The 22,268-nt window shown below is 41.7% G+C and overlaps 1 protein-coding gene across 1 annotated transcript in view; it reads right to left on the reverse strand.

Moving 5' to 3' along the window:
* Positions 1-2,345: 2,345 nt before the first annotated feature.
* The window catches only part of usp25 (ubiquitin specific peptidase 25), a gene marked incomplete in the record, with an annotated part of 317,087 nt that continues 297,164 nt past the window's right edge, over positions 2,346-22,268 (reverse strand). The window contains 5 exon segments of the mRNA XM_037688164.1: positions 2,346-2,690; positions 7,291-7,483; positions 9,965-10,088; positions 10,367-10,446; positions 10,748-10,826. Coding sequence (XP_037544092.1) covers positions 2,518-2,690; positions 7,291-7,483; positions 9,965-10,088; positions 10,367-10,446; positions 10,748-10,826 — 649 coding nt within the window.

A 22,268-nucleotide genomic window follows, 5' to 3' on the forward strand; every position in this document is an offset into this window, starting at 1 on the left:
AATGTTTTTTTTTTCCTCCCAGGCTCTGATCGAGGTGGCAGCTTCTGTTTTCTCCTCCCCCATTTTTTCCCCTTCCTCCTTCTCTGCTCTCTGTCTGTCTGAAGCGTTTGGGTCTCATCTCCCGAACATAAATTAAGAAGACTATGGATTTGGTATCGTGGGTGTTCAACTCTATTGATAAGATTTTTTCATCAAAGCGACAAGGTCCTGGGGAACCGGCATGTCCAGCTGAGACTCACGCTGTGGGGTACGTCATGGATTCGTGGGGAGTGTGGCAATCGATGTGCATTACAGTTCTGTCTCAAGAAGATGTTGAAGATGTTTACATATTTGGACTTATGATAGCAGGGACTCTGCTTTTTGGCATCGGCGGGACTCTGTTTTATCGACTTTTGAAGAAGACAGCGGGAGCAGTTTTAGCCATGGAAAAGCTCCCGAGTCAGTGTGAAGGTCTGGTCCTCGCTGTGGGAACTTTCAATCGTCTGGTCTACGAGCTTAACCGTAAAGTGGAGGCGATTGAGAATCGCAGACCACCTGCGGCTTCTGGGACTCGTCAGCGTGGTGGGTTCGACCTTGAAGGAGACTCATACCATGGATCAGTGAAACTTAATTCCACAATTAGGCTTTTTTGGAACCAGAACGCCCAGATGGACTCAAGGCTGAAGAAAAAAATCTGTCTGCCTGAAGAAAAACAAATATTAAGCTTATCTAATCTGACTCCCAACGGCCTCGGAGACGGGCTGACTATCAAATTTCTCCTGCCCCCGCCCCAGAACTTTCTGTGCAGGCTTATCAGAACTGCTGGCTGAAAACAACATCCTCAGAAACTGAGGCTGATCTGAAAAAAAAAGCTCATGGACAAATCTCAACACCTTGATGTCAAATGCAAATGCGATCATGTTTTAATTGAGCTGCTGGTAGAGTTTTTTGAAGTCTCAAATCGTGTCCTGATGGACAAGATGTGAAAGATCTTTTTTTGTAATACCACTATCTACCCTCATGTTTCTCCCTCTTTTCCTATCTAAGAATATTATCTGATAAGGATAAAATGGCCGCGCTCTCCTGTAGTTGCAGCTTCGTGCACTCCGCCCATCTTTCAGACGACTGTACGTACATATTCGTGTTGTACCTCGGTGCAATTCCAATAAAGTTTATTCTGATTCTGATATTACTAGAAGGATGTCGGGGAACTTGTTTTTGCTGAATTAGGCTGACAAAACTTTCAATGATTGCAAAAATGTAAATGTTTCAAATGTAGCTGATAAAGATGAAATTAGCATGACAACAGCTAAATTCTAGCTGAAATAGTAGAAATAGCTGAAACATCCAGAAATAAATTGAAAGGAGCAGAACAAGCATAAATGAGCATAAATAAGTTTTGAAGCAGCACAAAAATGTTGAAGTTAGCCAAATGAAGCTGAAAGGAGCACAAAACAGCTGCAAAAACAGCTGAAATTAGCTTAACTTGCTGAATTTAACGTACGGAAGAAAAAGTGGATCTCAATAGTGTGAATGCCTACAGGCATTCACACAATAAATGTTGGTGATCTATGTTCCTGGAAATAACCATAAAAAATTAAAGAGATAAAACACCCAGGCAAAACAAAGTTGTGCTGAAATCCTCGTCTTCAGATCATTTAGGTCACTTACAGTTTGTATTAGCACATTAATGAAAGTTCGTTTTTAATAAGCAGAACGACAGAAAGTGACGCTGACAGCAGGAACAGTTTCTTTGTGGCTCTGGTCTCTACTCAACTTCTGCAGCATTAAAACACAACATGATTTATTTATTAGCCAAATGTCACACACACCAAGGTTTAATGCTGAGACCTTTATGTCAGGGGAAAATAGACACGAGGCAAAACAAGGATTTACTTGGCCTAAAAAGGGCCATAAATAAAACTTTATTCTCTTAGTTTATTAACAGGCCACAGGAAGTCCATGGCCGTCTACCACAGCACTTAAAACATCTCGTTCCGGCAGAGTTCACAAAGATACGAGAGCCATACGAGATTCTCAGAGCCGCTGACAAACCTCAAGGCTCTCATTCTTACTTAGAAAAATAAAACATGGTAATACTGTACCAAACTGGTGGCAGAGAAGCAATGTGTGTGTGTGTGTGTATGTGTGTGGGGGGGCGCGTTATGGGGGGTTAGAACAGGCTGTGAGCGTAGCTGGGGAAGCTTGAATCAAACAGCAACAACAATAAACTATATAAAAAAAAGTAAACTATGTATTTTTAAAGCTAAAGCAGAATGTGATTGCCACAGTTCAACCACCACCCCCCCCCCCCCCCCCCAGTCTATCTTGCCCCCTCCAGCCTCCCAACCCAGTCCTCTACTGTGTTTTGTGTAAGAGTGAAACAATATTCACAATGATCAAATCTACAGCAGCAAAAGAGTAGCAGTAACAGGAGTAAGAGCGAGGAGCAGGTGAGTCCTGGACTCATGAGGAAGGCAAGCATAAAGAGAAGTCCTGGAGTCGGGCCTGCCATGAGGAACGCCGTCTCCTCACAGCTCATCTTTCTTCAGCTGGCACCCTGCTGATTGCAGCCACGATGCAGCTGAATCGCTCGCACAGTTCCAGGGTGGAGTAGCTGGGCAGTTTGGGGGGGTCGTGGAAGCTTTTGATCTCTGTGGAGCAGTCCAGTAACCTGGGCAGGAAGTCCGTCAGCTTCTCTTGCAGATTTGCTGCCAGCAGGAAGAAAACATGCATAGACCGTGAGAAACTGGAGAATTTCTAAACAATGAAATCACAAGATTAAACATTTCTGGAGTGATAGCACAAGTAGGTAGAAAGAATGTTCCACATCTAAAGCCAACCAGGCTCTGGGTAACAACACTGTTTTTCCTGAACAGTAGCTCTCTGAGGACTCAAAATGAAACCCACTGATGAAAGACGATTCATCCAAACTCTTTCCACCAACAAAACCATTTTTAGGAGTGTGTTCTGAATGTGTGTTGGAGCAAAAATACATTTTACAAACTTCTTGTTGTGAGCTGCTAATCAGAATACAACTAAAATGAAACATGTTAGCAACACTCCAGTGGCTCTGATACACCACACTGAAAAACTTGTGCAGGCACTAGGGCTGGGCGACATGGACCAGAATTATTATCTCCATATTTTAAGATGAATGGCGATATACCATATATTTCTCAATGTTTTATCTTTCCATAAAATAATAAAAAAAATATATTTCAGAGTCAAAGCTTTGTCCCAAATCCCACTTGTCACACAGGCACCTTTAATAATAAAAAGTATGTATACTGTACAAAATAAATGTCTCAAAAATTAAATAGTTTTTTCCTGCAGAACAAAACCAAAAATACAGCTGTGCACTTTCAATTTAAACAGAAAACATACAGAGCAAATGAAAATGAGAGCAAATGAAATTGAGAGCAAATGAAATTGAGAGCAAATGAAATTGAGAGCAAATGAAAATGAGAGCAAATGAAAATGAGAGCAAATGAAATTGAGAGCAAATGAAAATGAGAGCAAATGAAATTGAGAGCAAATGAAAGGCTGACTTGCTCTTTAAAACATCTGATTCTAATGAAGTATATTCATTCAACATTTATTAACAAAGCTGTTAGAAAGCTCACATTGTTGTTTTTGGTTATGGCTTGTTTCTTTCTGAATTTAATAGTTCCTATGCTCTTGAATACACCGTGGCTCTTCCAACACTAGTGAACGTATCACTCTTGTAAAGTGCAGAGCTCAGTTGGAGTTTTTTTTCTCTCTTGACATGGACGGTCCCTTGTTGTTCAAGCTTGTTTGTGCTTTACTGGTTTACTGCTGCGTCTAAATACCAGAAGAAACACAGCAAATAAATCACCCTAAACTGGATATCTGTCTCCGTGTTTTTAAATGATAAGACAACTTCATACCTTGCCACTCTAAAACAGTTAATTTCCTGGAGAACACCAAACCTCTCTGCTTTATAGCAGCTACCGAGTCATTTTAACACCTATCAGGAATTTACAGTTCTCTCCCACTGCGAGTCAACAAAGATATGCGCATATCCAGAGTCCTGTAAAGAGAGAGTTGTGACACTGCCATAGACTTCCATAGAAAGAATGTAATGTGGAAGTCACGTGGGTCATGGAGCCTCATAGTTCCAAACAGCAGCAGTTCCAGCATTGAACCTAGTTCATGCTCTGTGTTTCAGACGTGTTTTCTACAGTAAGTTCATGAAAATACGACACTATTTTTCCATTGTGAAGCGTTATCTGACTATTCTGCACCACAGTTTATCAACATTAATACTTCATGTTGCAGTTGTAGTTAATGAAACATGTTAACTTGTTGGTTGCATTTTAACTGCAGCTGCTCTGCCAAACGGGTCTATTTCGGTTTAATTCAACATTTTAAAATATCCATTACAGCTTAAATTGTGAAAGTTGATCATTTTAATTTTTTTATGGTAATTCCAGTTCCTAAACTCAACTAGAAAATATTTAACCTTTTTTTTCTGAGAGACTGACGTGGTTAATTTAGTTCAAGTTATAGATCCTTAGTCAAAGACTGCAGCATAAATTGTGACATTATTATTAAATAAAAACGTGATGGTGGAGATGAGTCAATGTTTTAATGTTTTCCAGGTAAACCACAGGAGAATGACTTCATGAACTGAATGTTGCATTCAAAGTACAAACCGGATTCCAAAAAAGTTGGGACACTAAACAAATTGTGAATAAAAACTGAATGCAATGATGTGGAGGTGCCAACATCTAATATTTTATTCAGAATAGAACACAAATCACAGATCAAAAGTTTAAACTGAGAGAATGTTTCATTTTAAGTGAAAAATCTGTTGTTCCAAATTTCATGGCGTCAACAAATCCCCAAAAAGTTGGGACAAGTCCATTTTTACCACTGTGTGGCATCCCCCCTTCTTCTTACAACACTCAACAGACGTCTGGGGACAGAGGAGTGTAGGGTTTTGATATTTTCCTTCCTCCAGGTTCCTGAAGGCAGGGGCGGCGCTGATGAGCAGCGGCAGCTGAGGCCAGTTTCCTTAATTCATGCCAGGAGTACTTAAGGCTCCAGTGGAGCTCCAGTCAGTGCTGGAGCATTGTTTGACCTGCCGGTACATATGCCTCCAGCCCTGTACAGTGCTTAAAGATTTAGAAAGACTTACCTTGTTTTGTGTCCACGTTTTCAGAGTCTGGATGTACCGGATCCTGTCCTGTAATTCGAAGTATTGGAGAAGATCCTACGGAGATACTTACCTGTGCTTCCTGGTGCTCAGCTGCCTGAATTCGCCTTCCACCACTTGCCCTTGCAGTCTGCCTTCCCATCATCCTGGAAGGAGCAAAACCCTCAGCCACCCAACAGCCATATAAACTACCTGAACTGTAAGCCTTACAAAGAACCCAAGACATTCAGTTGTTGGACCAAATCCTCGTCCATGAATAATCCTCCTCCTCTGTCTTCACAGACCCTGAACCTGCTTGTAAATAGTTTATTTTTCACTGTAAATAAACATTTTCAATTACAGTTGAGTCTGGTTCTGTTCTCCTCTCAGTCTGTTCACCTGGGTTACTCCACATTATAACAAGGAGACCAGTTTCTCCAGTTTAGAAATAGGAATGCTCTCCCATTCATGTCTAATACAGGCCTCTAACTGTTCAATCGTCTTGGGCCTTCTTTGTGGCACCTTCCTCTTTATGATGCACCAAATGTTCTCTATAGGTGAAAGATCTAGACTGCAGGCTGGCCATTTCAGTACCCGGATCCTTCTCCTACGTAGCCATGATGTTGTGATTGCTGCAAAATGTGGTCTGGCATTATCGTGTTGAAAATTGCAGGGTCTTCCCTGGAAGAGATGACGTCTAGATGGGAGCATATGTTGTTCTAGAACCTGAACATAGTTCTCTGCATTAATGGTGCCTTTCCAGACATGCAAGCTGCCCATGCCACAAGCGCTCATGCAACCCCATACCATCAGTGATGCAGGCTTCTGAACGGAGCGTTGATAACAACTTGGGCTATCCTTGTCCTCTCTGGTCCGGATGACATGGCGTCCCAGTGTTCCATAAAGAACTTCAAATCGTGACTCCTCTGACCACAGAACAGTCTTCCATTTTGCCACACTCCATTTTAAATGACCCCTGGCCCAGTGCAAACGTCTGAGCTTGTGGAGCTTGCTTAGAAATGGCTTCCTCTTTGCACTGTAGAGTTTCAGCTGGCAACGGCGGATGGCACGGTGGATTGTGTTCACTGACAATGCTTTCTGGAAGTATTCCTGAGCCCAGTCTGTTATTTCCTTGACAGTGGCATTCCTGTTTGAGGTGCAGTGACGTTTAAGGGCCCGGAGATCATGAGCATCCAGTAGAGTTTTACGGCCTTGACCCTTACGCACAGCAATTGTTCCAGATTCTCTGAATCTTTTGATGATGTTATGCACGGTTGATGATGATAACTTAAAAGTCTTTGCTATTTTACGCTGGGTAACACCATTCTGGTATTGCTGCACTATCTTTCTGGGCAACAGTAGTGGATTTGGTGATCCTCTTACCATCTTGGCTTCTGAGAGACACTGACACTCTGAGAAGCTCTTTTTATACCCAATCATGTTGTCAATTGACCTAATTAGTGTTAATTGGTCTTCCAGCTGTTCGTTATATGCTCAATTTCCTTTTTCCAGCCACTTATTGCTACTTGTCCCAACTTTTTTGGGATTTGTTGACACTGTGAAATTTTGAATCAACATATTTTTCCTTTAAAATGTTACATTTACTCAGATTAAACTTTTGATCTGTCATCTATGTTATATTACGAATAAAATATTGACATTTGCCATCTCCACATCATTGCATCCAGTTTTTATTCACAATTTGTTTAGTGTCCCAACTTTTTTGGAATCCGGTTTGTATATGTGTGTATATATATATATATATATATATATATATATAAATATATATATATATATATATATATATATATATATATATATGTGTATACATATATGTGTATCCATATATATATACACATGTGTTTATATATGCACACGCACAGATAAACACACACATGTATACAAACTGGATTCCAAAAAAGTTGGGACACTAAACAAATTGTGAATAAAACTGAATGCAATGAGGTGGAGATGGCAAATGTCAATCTGAGTTTAATGACTGCCTAACTTGGAAGCCATATGAATGCGAGACCTGAGGAGTGGTCTGATTATGCTCTTCTTTGGCAGGATGGACTGGAAAGTGTACTGCTAACCTTATCCCTAAACTTTCCAGAAATACTTAATAGGCTGAGACTCCCTTAAGGACTCACATTCCATCTCTTGACCCAGGTAGGAGCACCAGCGGTTCCTCATGTCCTCCACTGCAAGCAAATCCTTCTCCATGTCATTAGCCAGCAGCAGAGGGATGCAGGGTACCACCAGCTCATTCATTATGCTGAGTCCTGAGGTCACCTCTGGCTCCTCTCCCAGCTCAAACATGGCAGCTGCTTGCTCATTTAGTTTCTGTGGGGCAAAAAAAAAAGACAAATAATCGTCAATCATGTTCCAGTCAGTTCTTGTAACACTCAAATAAAAAATGTTTGAACCCAAAACAAAGCACTTTGTCAGGTAATTTTCAAACTTTTGATTTTTAGCTGCTGTGGTTAAACTAAAAATAATGCTCTGCACAATCTCATGCAATATTACCAGATGTCATAATCAGAGTATGTGTTGTGAACGACTCTCAGCTACTACCACTACTACCACATAAACATTATACAGTAGCTCAATCTGTAAAAGCAACTGAGTTATTGCCATCTTGTGCTGGCTGATATGGATTAGTTTTGGCAGCCATCTTAAAATGGATTGATTTCAAAAGTTACTCAATTGTAATTGTACACTCAGTTATTATTTCTAGAAGGTTTAATCAATTCGTCCAGCGGTTCATGGAACATATAGCTAACAACCAGGAATGTGTACAACAGGTAGTACTAAAGTTTTAGGCAAAGATCTCACACAATGAGAATCAATTACAAGTATGTGCTGTGAATGACTGTTAGTTACTAACAAACCAAATTTGAGCTCAGTATCTGTTAAAGTGGCTGTAGTTCAGCTGTTTTTGTGTTTTGTAAGGCAGCCCATCTTGAAGTTATGTGATTGATGATATACTGTACATCAAAATGATAATTTCCTCAAAGTGTAATTAATTGTTCAGTGGTTCATTCCTTGTTGTGCTAACAGATAGGTTTGATTCCTAATAGTTTATGGTAAAAAAGTCAACAAGGCTCTTGTGTGATCTGTTAGTGCTCGGAGTTTGTTAGGGATCAGTGTCAGCTACTACCACACAAAACTTTAGACAAATTTCTGTAAAAATGACTGAGCTATAGCCATTAGGAACTCGTCTTAAGCGCAGAGGTGACAGGACCTTCTCTGTAGCAGGACCAAGACTCTGGAACGAGTTACCTCTGCTTGTCAGACAGGCCCCCTCCCTCTTGGTTTTCAAATCCCGTTTAAAAACTCACTACTATTCAGTATCTTTCAACACCAGATGATCTGTGTTTTGATCCTGTATGCTCCACACTGGTTTGTCGTCATTATCTGCATCGTTTTTATGTCTATATTCTGATTTACCTCATTTTGTATTTTGCTTTGTGTGTTACCTGTTGTTCTTTTGTACAGCACTTTGGTTGGCCTTGTTGCTGTTTTAAGTGCTCTATAAATAAAGTGGTATGGTATGGTATGGTATAGCCATTTGTGTGTCTTTTACAATTATGTAGCTGTGGCCATCTTGATTTTAATCTAAAAATTAATGAGATTAAGATATACATCAATTTTTTTTTCAGTGGCTTATGAGATATTTTGGTAAGAGAGAGACACAGGCAAAAATATTATCGCCTGCCGGCAAAAGACGAGGGTAGGCAACAAAAATATATGGCAACTACAACCCTCTAACTAACCATAAGTGGCTTTTACAGAACAGGAAGTCCAGGCTTTGAAACTTATGTCTTAAATTTGAATAATTTATAAACAATAAGCAAACTCTACTGTTTACTAACCTCACCATTTGATTTCATTATGTTAAGGAAACATCTTCTCCATCCAAAGAACATGTGCAACCATGTTGATATTTTCATCTCTTTTTAGATAAGTTGTTTACTTTCTTCTATTAGTTATGGGACTAAAGTCACGATTGTGTTTAGAACATTTTATTCCCACTTTCTGGCCCATAACCCTCCCTGCCGTCACAGACAAACTCGTTGACCTTCTCCCTGTGGAGCGCCTTGGTTTTTAAAAGCCAGCTGGAACAAAGGACTGCAATGCTGCATTTGCAAATTTTCTAGTTCCATTAACTGTGTCAGTGTCTGTAATGTTTTCATTTACACCAAAAGCTGGAGGTAAACAGCTGCATAGACGAAGCCAGAGGCTCTGGCCAGAGATCTGAGATGAGCCATCAGTGCATGCACAGCAGAGGTTTGTGAGGTTAGCTGAGGACATGCTGGTGTCTCATGAAAATGTGTTTACACTTGCTGGCCCTCCTGCTTCCTATTCCCACTGCAATGATTACATTATGAGTACAATGCTGGTGTAAGGTTACTGAGTGCAGTGGTGAGTAGGCTGTTCAAGACCGGTATGGGATGGATCAGAGCAGATCCTGCTTTGTGAAGAAAAAAAAAAAAAAATCGTGCCATGATGCTGAAAGGGTTTACATAGTCAGTATAAGGCAAAAAAAAAATCAGTGGAATCAATTTTATGGGCTGCAAAAAAGCCAAAGCAACATCTCAGAAAAAGCAATCTGATTATCAGAACTGAGCTCAGAACTGAAGGGAAGTGTCTGGCTTTGTTAGATCTGCTGAGTCACTGCAGCAAAGGAAGTTCGATACAGAGGGAAGGGAGTGACAAAGAAGAGACAGAGATCACAGAGGACTACTGAACGCAAAGACCTCCATTCTAAAACAGATAATGCCCTCTTTGTAAAACGCACTTTAAAAATGTGAAAAGTCTCACCAGCAAACACTCTCTGCGATAATAACCCAGAAGCTTCTCGCTGTGCCCTCTGTACAGTCCTTTCAACAAAAGCTCCTTGTTGTACTGGTATGAGTAAATGAGATAGATCAGGGCCTCCACATAACTGGAAGGGAAGAGATAAACAAATATTCCAATCAGATTAAGCTGTATCAAAGAAACACAGAGAACTTTAGAGAGTAAACTAGTCCAAAAAACTAAAGAACTCAGTGACCCCACTGCACAACCATGTGAGCAGCTGCACTCTCTGTCAGCTGGGGACCCCTGCAGGATGACATGGGGTACAACATTCAACTTTTAAACAGAAATGGGGGGGGGGGGGGGCTGAATTCATGGTTTCCAGCATTAGACAATAAGAGGTAGTCTGGAAGCATGTCGTCATACTTTGCCTTGTGAAAGAGCTCCAAACCAGTCACCATGAAGATAGTCATCTCACGGAAATTCCTGTAGTCCTGATGCCACATCTGCCACAGAGGAGCACAACATATGATGAGCAAGACCATAAAAATAGCTGTAATAAGTATGCACGTGCATATGTATGTATTTTGGTAAGCAGGAGAGGTAATTAGGTAGGTAGTAAGAAAGTAGACAAGTAGGCAGGTTTGTAGGTAAGTAGGTAGGCAAGTAAATAGCTACTTGGATAAATACTTAGATACATGACTAATTTTTCAAGTTACAGCAAAGACTTTATTATGTAAAACTATATTAGAGGCAACAAATGGTGCCGTTTACAGTAAATAGAAGTGGGATATTGTTGCTTCTCACCTCGTATTCATCCATGTTGATCTCCTCAGGCTTGATCAGGCCCAGTTTTGCACGTGCCACATTCATAATGCTCTTACATCTGTCAGAGGTGGGAAGACAGGAAGACAAACCAGTGTAAGCAATGAGATGATGAGTCATCATATCATGAGGTACTCCAGGGGATGAAAACGAAATAGTCCACACTGCCCCACGACTTTAATATGGCCTAATGAATCATTCAACTGCTGAGAGGAGCAATTAAACCCTTCTCCGGAGGTTCCTATTCAGGCAACATGTACGCATAAATCTAATTATCTTGCTCAATATAGAGAAGAAGGTAGAAATATATATTTCACTCATGAGTATAGATCGAGGCCAACAAGCAAAGTTTTAAGAGATGATAAGGCAGACTGCACCTCCCAATGACTGAAATATCTCAGAGTTCAGTAAAATATAAAACTAATTATTAAATGAATATCCTTGAAAATCTGCATTTAAACTGAAGACGAAGAGAATACAGATCACAAAGCATGTGCAGCTGGGAAGCTTTGCCTGGATGAGAGTATCTGTGCTAAAACTGAACATCCAAGTAATATGCTGGTGAAGATTCTCAGTCATCCAGGACATGATAAATTCAAAAATGTTCAATACAAAAACAACTAGACTTTATTTGTAAAAGACGTTTTGCTCCTCATCTGGGGAGCTTTATCAATTCAAAGAGCAGTGAGTGAGAGATTCAGGTTATAAGGCTGAGATAAGATACACACACATATGTAGATTGACAAATCACACCTTCTGTTCGACTCCCAACATCCACTGAAACACAAACTCTCTGTCATCAGAACTTTACAGCAATGGGCCGAGCGCGTCCCCACAAAGACAAAGGGTAAGGAAAAGGAACAGAAACACATCCAAGAAGTTCTTCAAACATGTGGATATCCTAACTGGGCTTTTGTCAAGTCAGCGAGGAAATCTACAAAACACAGTAATAAATAGAAAAAAGAGAACAACAGATGAAAAAACAACCTTATGTTGCTGGAGTATCAGAGAAATTCAGAAGGATCTTCAACAAACACAACATCCCAGTACATTTCAAACCCAGCAGGACTCTCAGACAGAGACTGGTCCACCCTAAGGACAGAACACCCATACACAAACAGAGTGGTGTAGTGTATGCGGTCCAGTGCAGCGAGGACTGTTCCGACCTCTACACTGGAGAAACTAAACAGCCTCTTCACAGACGCATGGCTCAACACAGGAGAGCCAAGTCCTTAGGACAAGATTCTGCTGATCACCTCCACCTCACAGATAAGGGACACTCTTTTGAGGACCAACATGTGCACATTTTGGACTGAGAACACAGATGGTTTGAGAGGGGGGTGAAGGAGGCAATTTATGTAAAAAGAGAAAAAAATGTCTCAACAGAGGAGGAGGCCTCAGATTTCCACTTTCTAAAACCTATAATGCAACTTTAAGACTGATTCCCAGCCAGTTTTCACACCTGATGGGAACAGAGGGGCCTCGTCTGTGAATTAGAGGAACAAAGACCTTAAGAAACCCGTACTGTTATCAGAGTCAGAGTCAGAGTTTCTTTATTGTCATTCGCACCTCATGTGGTACATGTGGTGGAGCGAAATTATGTACACAGGGTCCCAGTTACATCCAACAATAAAATGTATAAGAAAAACAGTAATAACATCTAAGATATGAACTAAGAAAAACATCAACTAAATATACACTAAGCACTCATAACATAAAACATTGAACATCAGCACAAACATGAACATGAGTCTGTGAGCAGATGTGCACGCATGAACACATCAACATTGAAACAGATCAGCAGCAACATGAAACAGATCAGCAGCAACATGATATGGTTTTTCACAGTGATTATTCTAGTTAGAGATTCATGAGTCTAACAGCCTCAGGGTAGAAGCTGTTCCTCAGTCTAGTGGTTCTACACTTAATGCTCCTTAACCTCCTTCCTGAGGGGAGTGGGGCAAAAAGTGTGTGTGCTGGGTGGGTGGGGTCCTTCATGATGCAGGTGGCCCTCTTCCTGCATCTGGAGGTGTAGATGTCTGTGATGGTGGGGAGACTGATTCCAACAGATTTCTGTGCAGCCTTCACCACTCTCTGCAAAGCTTTTCTTTCTGCAACTGTGCAGCCTCCATGCCACACATTGATGCTCGAGCACAGGATGCTCTCCACTGCACACCTGTAGAAGGAGGTGAGGACTGAGCTTCCCAGACCAGCTCGCCTCAGCCGTCTGAGGAAGTAGAGTCTCTGATGAGCTTTCTTGATCAGGCTGGTGGTGTTGTTGCTCCAGCTGAGGTTGTCATTCATGTGTACACCCAAGTACTTGTAGCTGGAGACCACTTCCACCGCAGATCCTCTTATGGTGTAAGGTGCGATATGTCAATCTACATATGTATGTGTATCTTATCTCAGCCTTATAACCTGAACCCCTCACTCACTGCTCTTTGAATTGAGAAAGCTCCTGGGATGAGGAGCGAAACGTCTTCTGTTACTAATAAAGTCCAGTTGTTTTTGTATTTAACATTGTTGAATGAACATCCAAGTAAAACACTTTGCGTCCCTCTGCTGGTTGTAACCAAAAACTAACATTAGCTTTTTTATGTAACTGACATTTTCTGCAATTACTAGTTCTTCAGTCAGTGTGGTGTATGTAAGGCTTGGGTTTATTTATTTAGCACTACCCTTTTAGCTGTGGCTCAAAGAAATCTGTACAACTATTCAAGTGGCACATGAACACATCAAATAGAACCACCACCATCCCTACAGCAGAGCTACACTGCACCAATCCGGTATTTTTGAAGAAACAATTCAAAGTTCGAGCATCTGGTTAGGATGCTTTTTGGACACCTCCTATTGAAGGTTTTCCAGGCATGTCCCATTGGAAAAAGACCCTGAACTCACTGAAAGGCTTGCTGGTATATATTCTCTCTGGCCTGTGAATGCCTTGGGATCTCCCAGGAGGAATTGGAGTGTCAATGAGGAGAGAGATACCTGGGTTTCTCTAGTGGACCGGTTGCCTCCTCAAACCACCCACAGAAAAGTGGTTAGAGATGGAGACAATATGCGTTATCTATAATCAGTAGAAGTTTTGTCAGTGTATCAACTAGAAATATGCAGAAGGAAGGGTGAGGGGTAAAATCAATTTTAGATGAATCACAGACATAAAATATTTTGAATCTATTCTCAAATGCCAAAAAATCCATTTTGTTATTGTCCATCAATGCTGCCATTTTAAGAGAGTCAGCAGGGTAGTTGCTGCTGTTTGTCCTAGTGAGGTCACAGTAGGTTCCAGTAGGAAAAACATGTTGCAGTATACAGTGCATACAGAAAGTATTCAGAACACTTCACTTTTTCCACATTTTGTTAGGTAACAGCCTTATTCCAAATAGTATTAAATGGATCTCTTTGCTCAAAATTCTACACACAATACCACATTATCGCTCCTCAAAACACATCTGTACTCACTGACATTTAACACAGTGTGATCTCATTTGGTATTTCGTTGGTGATGATTGTGTTCATCCAAGTTGCTTTTACTCCCTGACATTTAACGAAGGGTGATTTGATTTAGTATTTCATTGTTTCTCGTTATATTTCATGTTTTTATGACTTTATTCATGTTGCTGTAATATATTGTTATTAATATTTGATGCTGTGATCTTTTTTGGTAAGCACTTTGATAACAGTTACTGTTTTAAATGTGCTATATAAATAAATGTGACTTGACTTGACATTATGACAATGTGAAAAATGATTTAGGATTCAAGGATTTCTTATTGTCATACAAGCTCAAATTTGTATGTTTGTGGTACGAAATTCAGACTCAGGTCCCAGATCAAGAATATATATATATATATATATATATATATATATAGAAATATATATATAATTATATATATGTATGTTTGGATTTATTACACAAGATGGCCGCTCTCAGAGCAGTTGCAGCTTCACAGGCTCCCGGTACCATCCCAGTTTTTAGAAGTTTTGATATTGACTCTGTGCCTGACTCCGCGCGATTTATGCGTGTGAACTATAGCCGAACCGAACTGATGAGAATAGGAGCGGATTTGCCACGGAATATAGCAGAAATCAGCAACAAACTCAAAACTACGCTCGGCAGAATGCAGATCTTAAAGTCATCTACCTGGAAGCTGCAGCAGAGGCGTTCCAGTGGGCAGAAGAGGATGCGCTGCTCCCGGCTTAAGAGGAGAGGATGCCGGGCGGGGGTTATGTTGAGGCTACGAGCTAACGCTAAAGCCGGTAAACTCCCCATGCCGTCTCTCTTTCTGTCGAATGTCCGCTCGTTGGACAACAAGATGGATTTACTTCGTCTGAGAGCAGGCGCCTCAGAAGAGATGAAGAAGTGTGCGGTGCTTTGCCTCATGGAAACGTGGATTATAAGCGAAATACCGGACACAGTCTTCCAGCTGGATGACAGACTTTTTTTTCGAGCGGACCGCTGCAGCGAGCTAACGGGGAAATCACTGGGAGGCGGAGTATGCATTTACGTGAGTAAAAGTTGGTGCATGAACTGTACTGTTGTAAATAGCTCATGCTCGAAGGCTTTGGAACAAATAACAGTGAAATGTCGGCCACATTATCTACCCCGAGAGTTCACGGTGACTTTTATCACAGTTGTTTACATTCCTCCGGACGCTAATGCTAATGAATCACTGTAGGAGCTACATGATATCATCAGCTTGCTGCAGAGCAAACACCCCGAGGCTCTTTACATGGTAGCCGGAGACTTTAACCACGTGAATCTAAAGGACTGTCTCCCGAGCTTTAATCAACATGTGACAATTCCGACAAGTGGAGACAAGACGCTGGACCGTGTTTACACGAACGTAAAAGATGCATACAAAGCCCAACCCCGCCCCCACCTAGGACTGTCAGACCACATCTCAATCTTCCTGGCTCCTGCTTACGTGCCCCCGCTGAGACGCTCCAGACCGATACAAAAGGAAGTTAAATGCTGGATCCAGGACAGTGGCCCCATACTGAGAGATTGTTTTGACCGAACAGACTGGCTGGTTTTCAGCGAAGCTGCTGAAAATGGAGGTTCGCTTGATCTTGAGCAATACACATCCTCAGTTCTGGGTTACATTTGTACATGTACTGAAACCGTCTCCACTATCAGAAATGTTAAAAGCTAACCAAACAGAAAAACTTGGCTGAATGCAGAGGTGAGTACCCTGCTGGAAGCCAGGAACACTGCCTTCAGGTCTGGAAACTCAGAGGAGCTGAGTAGAACAAGAAAATAGCTGGTTGTTGGTATTAAGAGGGCCAAGGCCACATATGCAAAGAGGATCGAGGGTCAATTCATCTCACAAGACCCTCGGAACATGTGGAGGGGCATTAAGTGTATAACAGATTATAAACGAAGGAGCGTACAATGCCCCAAAGACCCATCTCTGCCTGATGCCCTCAACAAGTTCTATGCACGCTTTGAAGACCCGAACAGACCACCCAGCACCAGACTCACCTCACCACCGGATGAAGAGCATCTCAGCGTGACCTCAGCAGAAGTAAGGAGTACTTTCAGGAGGAAAGTACTCTATGGATCTATGGAATAACCAGTGGTCATTCCATATGTTGAGGGAGTATCAGAGAAACTGAGACGTTTATTTTCTAAACATAACGTCCCAGTGGCTTTTAAACCCCAAAATACATTACGGCAAAGACTGGTTCATCCCAAAGATCCAGTCCCCCGGCACAAACAGAGTAATGTTGTGTATGCTGTTCAGTGTCAGGAGGGCTGTGATCAGTCTTACATCAGGGAAACTAAACAGCCACTGGCCAAAAGGATGGCCCAGCACAGAAGATCAACATCATCAGGCCAGGACTCTGCGGTCTACACTCATCTCCAGGCCAGCGGTCACTCTTTCAGGGATGAAGATGTTCACATCCTGGACAGAGAGGAACGATGGTTTGAGAGAGGATTAAAGGAGGCCATCTTTGTGAAAAGAAATCGTCCATCGTTAAACAGGGGTGGAGGCCTACCTGTTCAATTGTCCCCCTCTTACAATGCTCTGATTACTAGTATCACTCAGCCCTCTGTGAATAGTAAACAGCCATCAGTGTGCTAATGATCCATTGTTAGGCTGATGGTCCTTCTTGATCATGTGATCAGCTGGTTTTGGTTGTCAGCAGCAAAACTGGTGGATCCACTCTGAGAAGGTGCTATTTAAGAGACTGAGCTGAATACAGCACTTCAGACTGAGGAAGTCTCTCGGATGAGAGACGAAACGTTTCTATATTTTTTTGTTGTTTTGCTTTGTTTTTTTTTTGAATGTCCAGAGGACCAGATTTAACTTTTTTTAGAAAGATGCTTTGACTGTTTCCTCACCCCTCCCTTCCCCAAGGCTGTGGACATGTAACAGAACCTCAACTGAGCTGAAGATGAACGTCACCTCTTATCTGGACTATGCTATGATTTTCCCTTAAAAATTCAATGTTTTCACCGCCTATATGTACATGTATAACGTCTATTTATGTTGCTTTGCTGTGGTAGGTTTTTTTGATGCCTCAAATTGTGCCCTGTCTAGAACACGGTGTGAGAGATCTTTTTTTTGTACCGTCTCTCCTCATGTTTTCTTTCCTTTTCTTATCTAAGCAAAATACTATTCTGAATAAGAATAAGAAGGCCGCACTAATTATTTATAGCCGCAGCTTCGTGCACTCCGCCCATCTTCGGACGACTGTACGTACATATTTGCGTTGTATCTCGGTGCAATGCCAATAAAGTTTATTCTGATTCTGATTCACACAGAGGGGCATGTCACCGGGTGGTAGAATATGTCTGGTGCTGGGGGTGGGGGTGGGGTGGGTGGGGGGGGTGTTAGGATCCCAAAAAGCGAGCATAGAACTTATTGAGTGCATCTGGCAATGAGGGATCCCTTGGGCATTGTACATCCCTGACGTTGTAGTTCATAATGCATTTGATGCCCTTCCACATGCACCGGGGGTCATTGGTAATGAAGTGATCCTGAATTTACTGGGCATATGTGGCTTTGGCCCTTGCAGTCAGTCTTTTCCTCACCTCTTGGGAGAACTGATGCCTCACCTGTCCTGAACGTGGCGTCCCTAGCTTTCAGCAGAGCTCTCACCTGAGCATTCAGCCAGGGTTTCTGATTCAGATAACAGGTTACTGTTCTGGTGGTGATAATATCATCAGCACAGTTGGAGATGAAGCCATGAACAGAGGAGGTGTATTCCTCCAGGTCCACCTCACCCGCATATGTAGTCACCTCTCTGAAGATCTGCCAATCTGTGCACTGAAAACAGTCCTGGAACACAGAGTCTACATCCCTGGGCCACACAGTAACTGTATTCTTTGTTGGTGTAGTGAACTTGACCTGATGTCAAAACTAAGCCTAAGGTCAAAACCCTTGACCTTAAGAACCTTGTGGGACAGAAACTGTCATTTCATTGATTTGAATCCAGAAATACAGGTTCACCCATCCTGAGACTTTCTTTCTTGAAAATCAAGTGAAAGAACACTCTCTTTTTTATTATCATTACTATTTTACAAATGTTGATAACCAAAGTGTTTTAGTTCAAACCATTTTAGATGTTGCAGTGAACTAATCAATTTTATTAACTGTAAAACAGTAACAATGATTTTTAGTTGCTTATGCAAAGTAGAATTCATGTTAAGGCCTGTTACAGAGTAATTATGCATTTTCTGATTTCTGTCTTTGAATGAGCAAGTGTGCGTTTTCTAAGGTTAGGAGTCGAAGCAGACATGTGTCTTGTTTTACATCCTCTCAGACGTCAACGGAGAAGTTGGCACCTGTTTCTCCAAACTCGCCAAAACAAAACTCTCTCTGTCTCTGAGAACAGTTTTAATCTGTTCCATAACAATTCTTGCTGTTTTCTGACTTCTAGTAACCTCTTACGTCACAAACCACACCCCTGTCTGGTCGACATTGACCAATCAGGAACGCTCAAATATACCGGAAATAGAGCCCTTTAAATGCTGGTACTTCCTAGTTCTCTCAGTGCGGTGAAGTGGCAGTTCTGAGATGTTCGCAGTTCTGTGAAGTCGTTGGTCTGTGAGTTGCCGTTGGAGTCGGCTGGAGAGTTTGCACCTCCAGTCGTTTGGGAGAACAGAAGTCCAGCCATGATAAGGCTCTTCCGAGTTTGGATTATAACATCTTCCACCTCTGAGTGGAACTTCTGAAGGACTCCACTCATGTGAAGTCCACTTGCTGAGGTGAGCTTGTGTCGGACGGAATCTCGTCGCTACTTCGGACGAGTCACAGCCATCCTATGGAGACGCTGGACAGGTAGCGTTAACTGGAACTCCGTATCTGCTGATTCATCTTCAGAGAGGTAACGAGTCAAGTTTACTACCGAGCGTACCGAGGAAAAGCTGGGTTCGAATGGAGAGTGTCGGTTCTGGTCAACACTCCCCCTCACACACCATCTTTTACTCCCTTTAAACTTCACTTTCCATCTTTAAATTCTTCTGTCAAGTAGAAATCCTTCCAGATAATTTAGAAATGTCTGTGTAAAGTGCTCATCCACCGCCGTGTGGATAATTGATCATAATTGTACAGCCCGCTGATTAATTATGTTGTTATTCTCATCTTTTGCCAAATTAATGTAAATGTTTGATGTGTTAAACTTGATTCTGTTAATAAATGACCCACTGTCGTGGTGAGTCAAAGATAATTAACGTCTCACGTCCACATTTCATTAAATTCAATGCACGTTTTATTCAGTCCAGAAAAATGAAGAATCCGTTTTAATTGATGAATATATCTCAGCATCTGTTCATCTACATTGGCCTAATCCGTCTCATCAGCGGATGATATGTTGGCGTCAGCAGGATTGAGATGGGGTCGGAGAGGCCAAGATGGGGGTGAGGAAGAGCTCTGTATGCACCGTGTATGGTAGTGTACATGCAGTCTAAAGTGTTGTCTCTCCACATAGGAAAGGTGACATGTTGGTAAAAACTGGGCAGAGTGTCTGTCAGTTTCACGTGATTAAAGTCCCCTGTAACCACGCAAAACACATAAGGGTGCTTTATCTGCAGTGAGCTAATGGTCTCATACAGCTACTTTGATGCTTTGTTAGCATTAGCACCCGGCGGGATGTAAACAATGGTGACGAACACTGCAGTAAACTCCAATGGCAGATAGTACGGCCGACATTTCAAAGTAATAAGTTCTATCGCCTCAAAGCAATAGTTTTTTACCAGTCCACAATTTGTACACCAATCTTCATTCACGAACATACAGAGTCCTCCCGTCTTTTACCCAATCGATGGTCACGGTCCACTCAAAATAACTGAAGACCGTTGATCTGGAAAGCTGAGCCTGGCATGTTGTTGTTAAGCTAGGTTTCTGTTAGGTAAAGCACAGCACAGTTCTTCATCTCTGTAGAAACACTCATCCTCAGATGTAACAAGTCCATTTTGTTATCCAGTGAGCGGACATTGATCAGAAAGAGAGTAGGAATCAGTGGCCTTCTTGACTTTAGCTGAACCAACGTGCCCTCTACTGTTTTCAGGCATATCATTTCCTCTTGACCGTTGCTCCTCGCACTTTGCTGCACCATTCCATTGTCCTCAGGAGCCGCTGTCTGCCGAGTTTGGATTTCAGCCTAGGTGATATTTTAAAAACCGATGGTCTCTGATGGCCATCAGTTCAATTGAGCTGTACTTGAGCCGTGAATTTAGCACTGAATTAGAGCCTAAAACAGCCTCATAGCAATTAAAATAATGCTTAATCTTGGGAGCATGAGAAACCGCTGCACTTCTGTGCACCACCATAAAAAAATTATTGAGGTTTTTGCAGATTTATTAAAAATAGAAAACTAAGAAATCACATTTACATAAGTATTCATAGCCTTTGTCATGAAGCTCCAAATTAAGCTCAGGTGCATACTGATTTCACTGATCATAATTGACATGTTTCTACAACTTAAATGGAGTCCACCTGTGGTAAACTCAGCTGAATGGACTTGATTTGGAAAGGCCCACACCTTTGACAGTGCATGTTAGAGCACAAACACTAAGCATGAAGTCAAAGGAATTGTCTGTAGACCTCCAAGACAGGATTGTGACGAGACACAAATCTGGGGAAGGATACAGAAATATTTCTGCTGCTCTGAAGGTCCCAGTGAGCACAGTGGCTTCCATCATTCATAAATGGAAGAAGTTTGGAACCACCAGGACTCTTCCGAGAGCTGGCCAGCCGTCTAAACTGAGCGATCGGGGGGAGAAGGTTCTTAGTCAGGGAGGTGACCAAGAACCTGATGGTCACTCTGTCAGAGCTCCAGCGTTCCTCTGTGGAGAGAAGAGAACCTTCCTGAAGGACATAAGTCAGGCCCGTACAAAAGCCACTCCTTAAGAAAAGGTACATGGCAGCCCATCTGTATTTTTCCAAAAGGCGCCTGAAGGTCTCTCAGACCATGAGAAACAAAATTATCTGGTCTGATGAAACAAAGATTGAACTCTTTGGTGTGAAGGCCAGGCATCCTGTTTGGAGGAAACCAGCTCATCACCAGGTCAATACCATCCCTACAGTGAAGCATGGTGGTGGCAGCATCATGCTATGGTGATGTTTTCAGCAGCAGGAACTGGCAGACTAGTAAGGATCGAGAGACAAATGAATGCAGCAATGTACAGAGACATCCTGGATGAAAACCTGCTCCAGAGTGCTGTTGACCCCAGACTGGGGCGACGGTTCATTTTTCAGCTGGACAACGACCCAAAGCACATGGTCAAGATCTCAAAGAAGGGTCTTCAGGACCGTTCTGCGAAGGTCCTGGAGGGGCCAAGCCAGAGTCCTGGCTTGAATGTGATTGAACATCTCTGGAGATATTTGAAAATGGCTGCACAGACGTCTCCCATCCAACCTGATGGAGCTGAAGAAGCACTGCAAAAAAGAATGGGACAAACTGCCCAAAGATACGCGTGCTACGCTTGAAGCATCATACTCAAAAGGACTGGAGGCTGTAGTTGTTGCCAAAAGTGGATCCACAAAGTATTAAGCAAAGGATGTGAATACTTACCTAAATGTGAGCTTTTTAATTTTCTATTTTTAATAAATTTGTTAAAAAAAATCTCTCAAATCTTTTTTACATCGTCATAATGGGGTATTGTGTGTAGAATTTTGAGGAGATTCATTTAAAACAATTTGGAATGAGGCTGTAACCTAACAAAATGTGGAAAAAGTGAAGCACCATGAATACTTTCTGGATGCAATGTATTTGTGTTTTACAAAACCTTTTAATCTTTTCATTACTAAATTCTGAAGAATGTGTAAAAAATAGTTATCCTAAGGACTGACTTTGAAGAGTTTGTGTGTGTAAACCAGAAATAATACAATGCTAATCACATTAACTTTTCTATGACATGTTCAAATTAAAGCATCTATGATAAATGAAGGGCAGCAGCCCTAGATTAATAGGTTTATTTAGGCACGTGTTATGCGCTCATAATAAGGTAGAGCAGTATTTATTCATGTAAAATAGACTAGTTATTTCAGTT

Source organism: Nematolebias whitei, chromosome 14 (assembly GCF_014905685.2).
Source record: "Nematolebias whitei isolate Nwh7 chromosome 14, NemWhi1, whole genome shotgun sequence".
Taxonomy (NCBI): domain Eukaryota; kingdom Metazoa; phylum Chordata; class Actinopteri; order Cyprinodontiformes; family Rivulidae; genus Nematolebias; species Nematolebias whitei.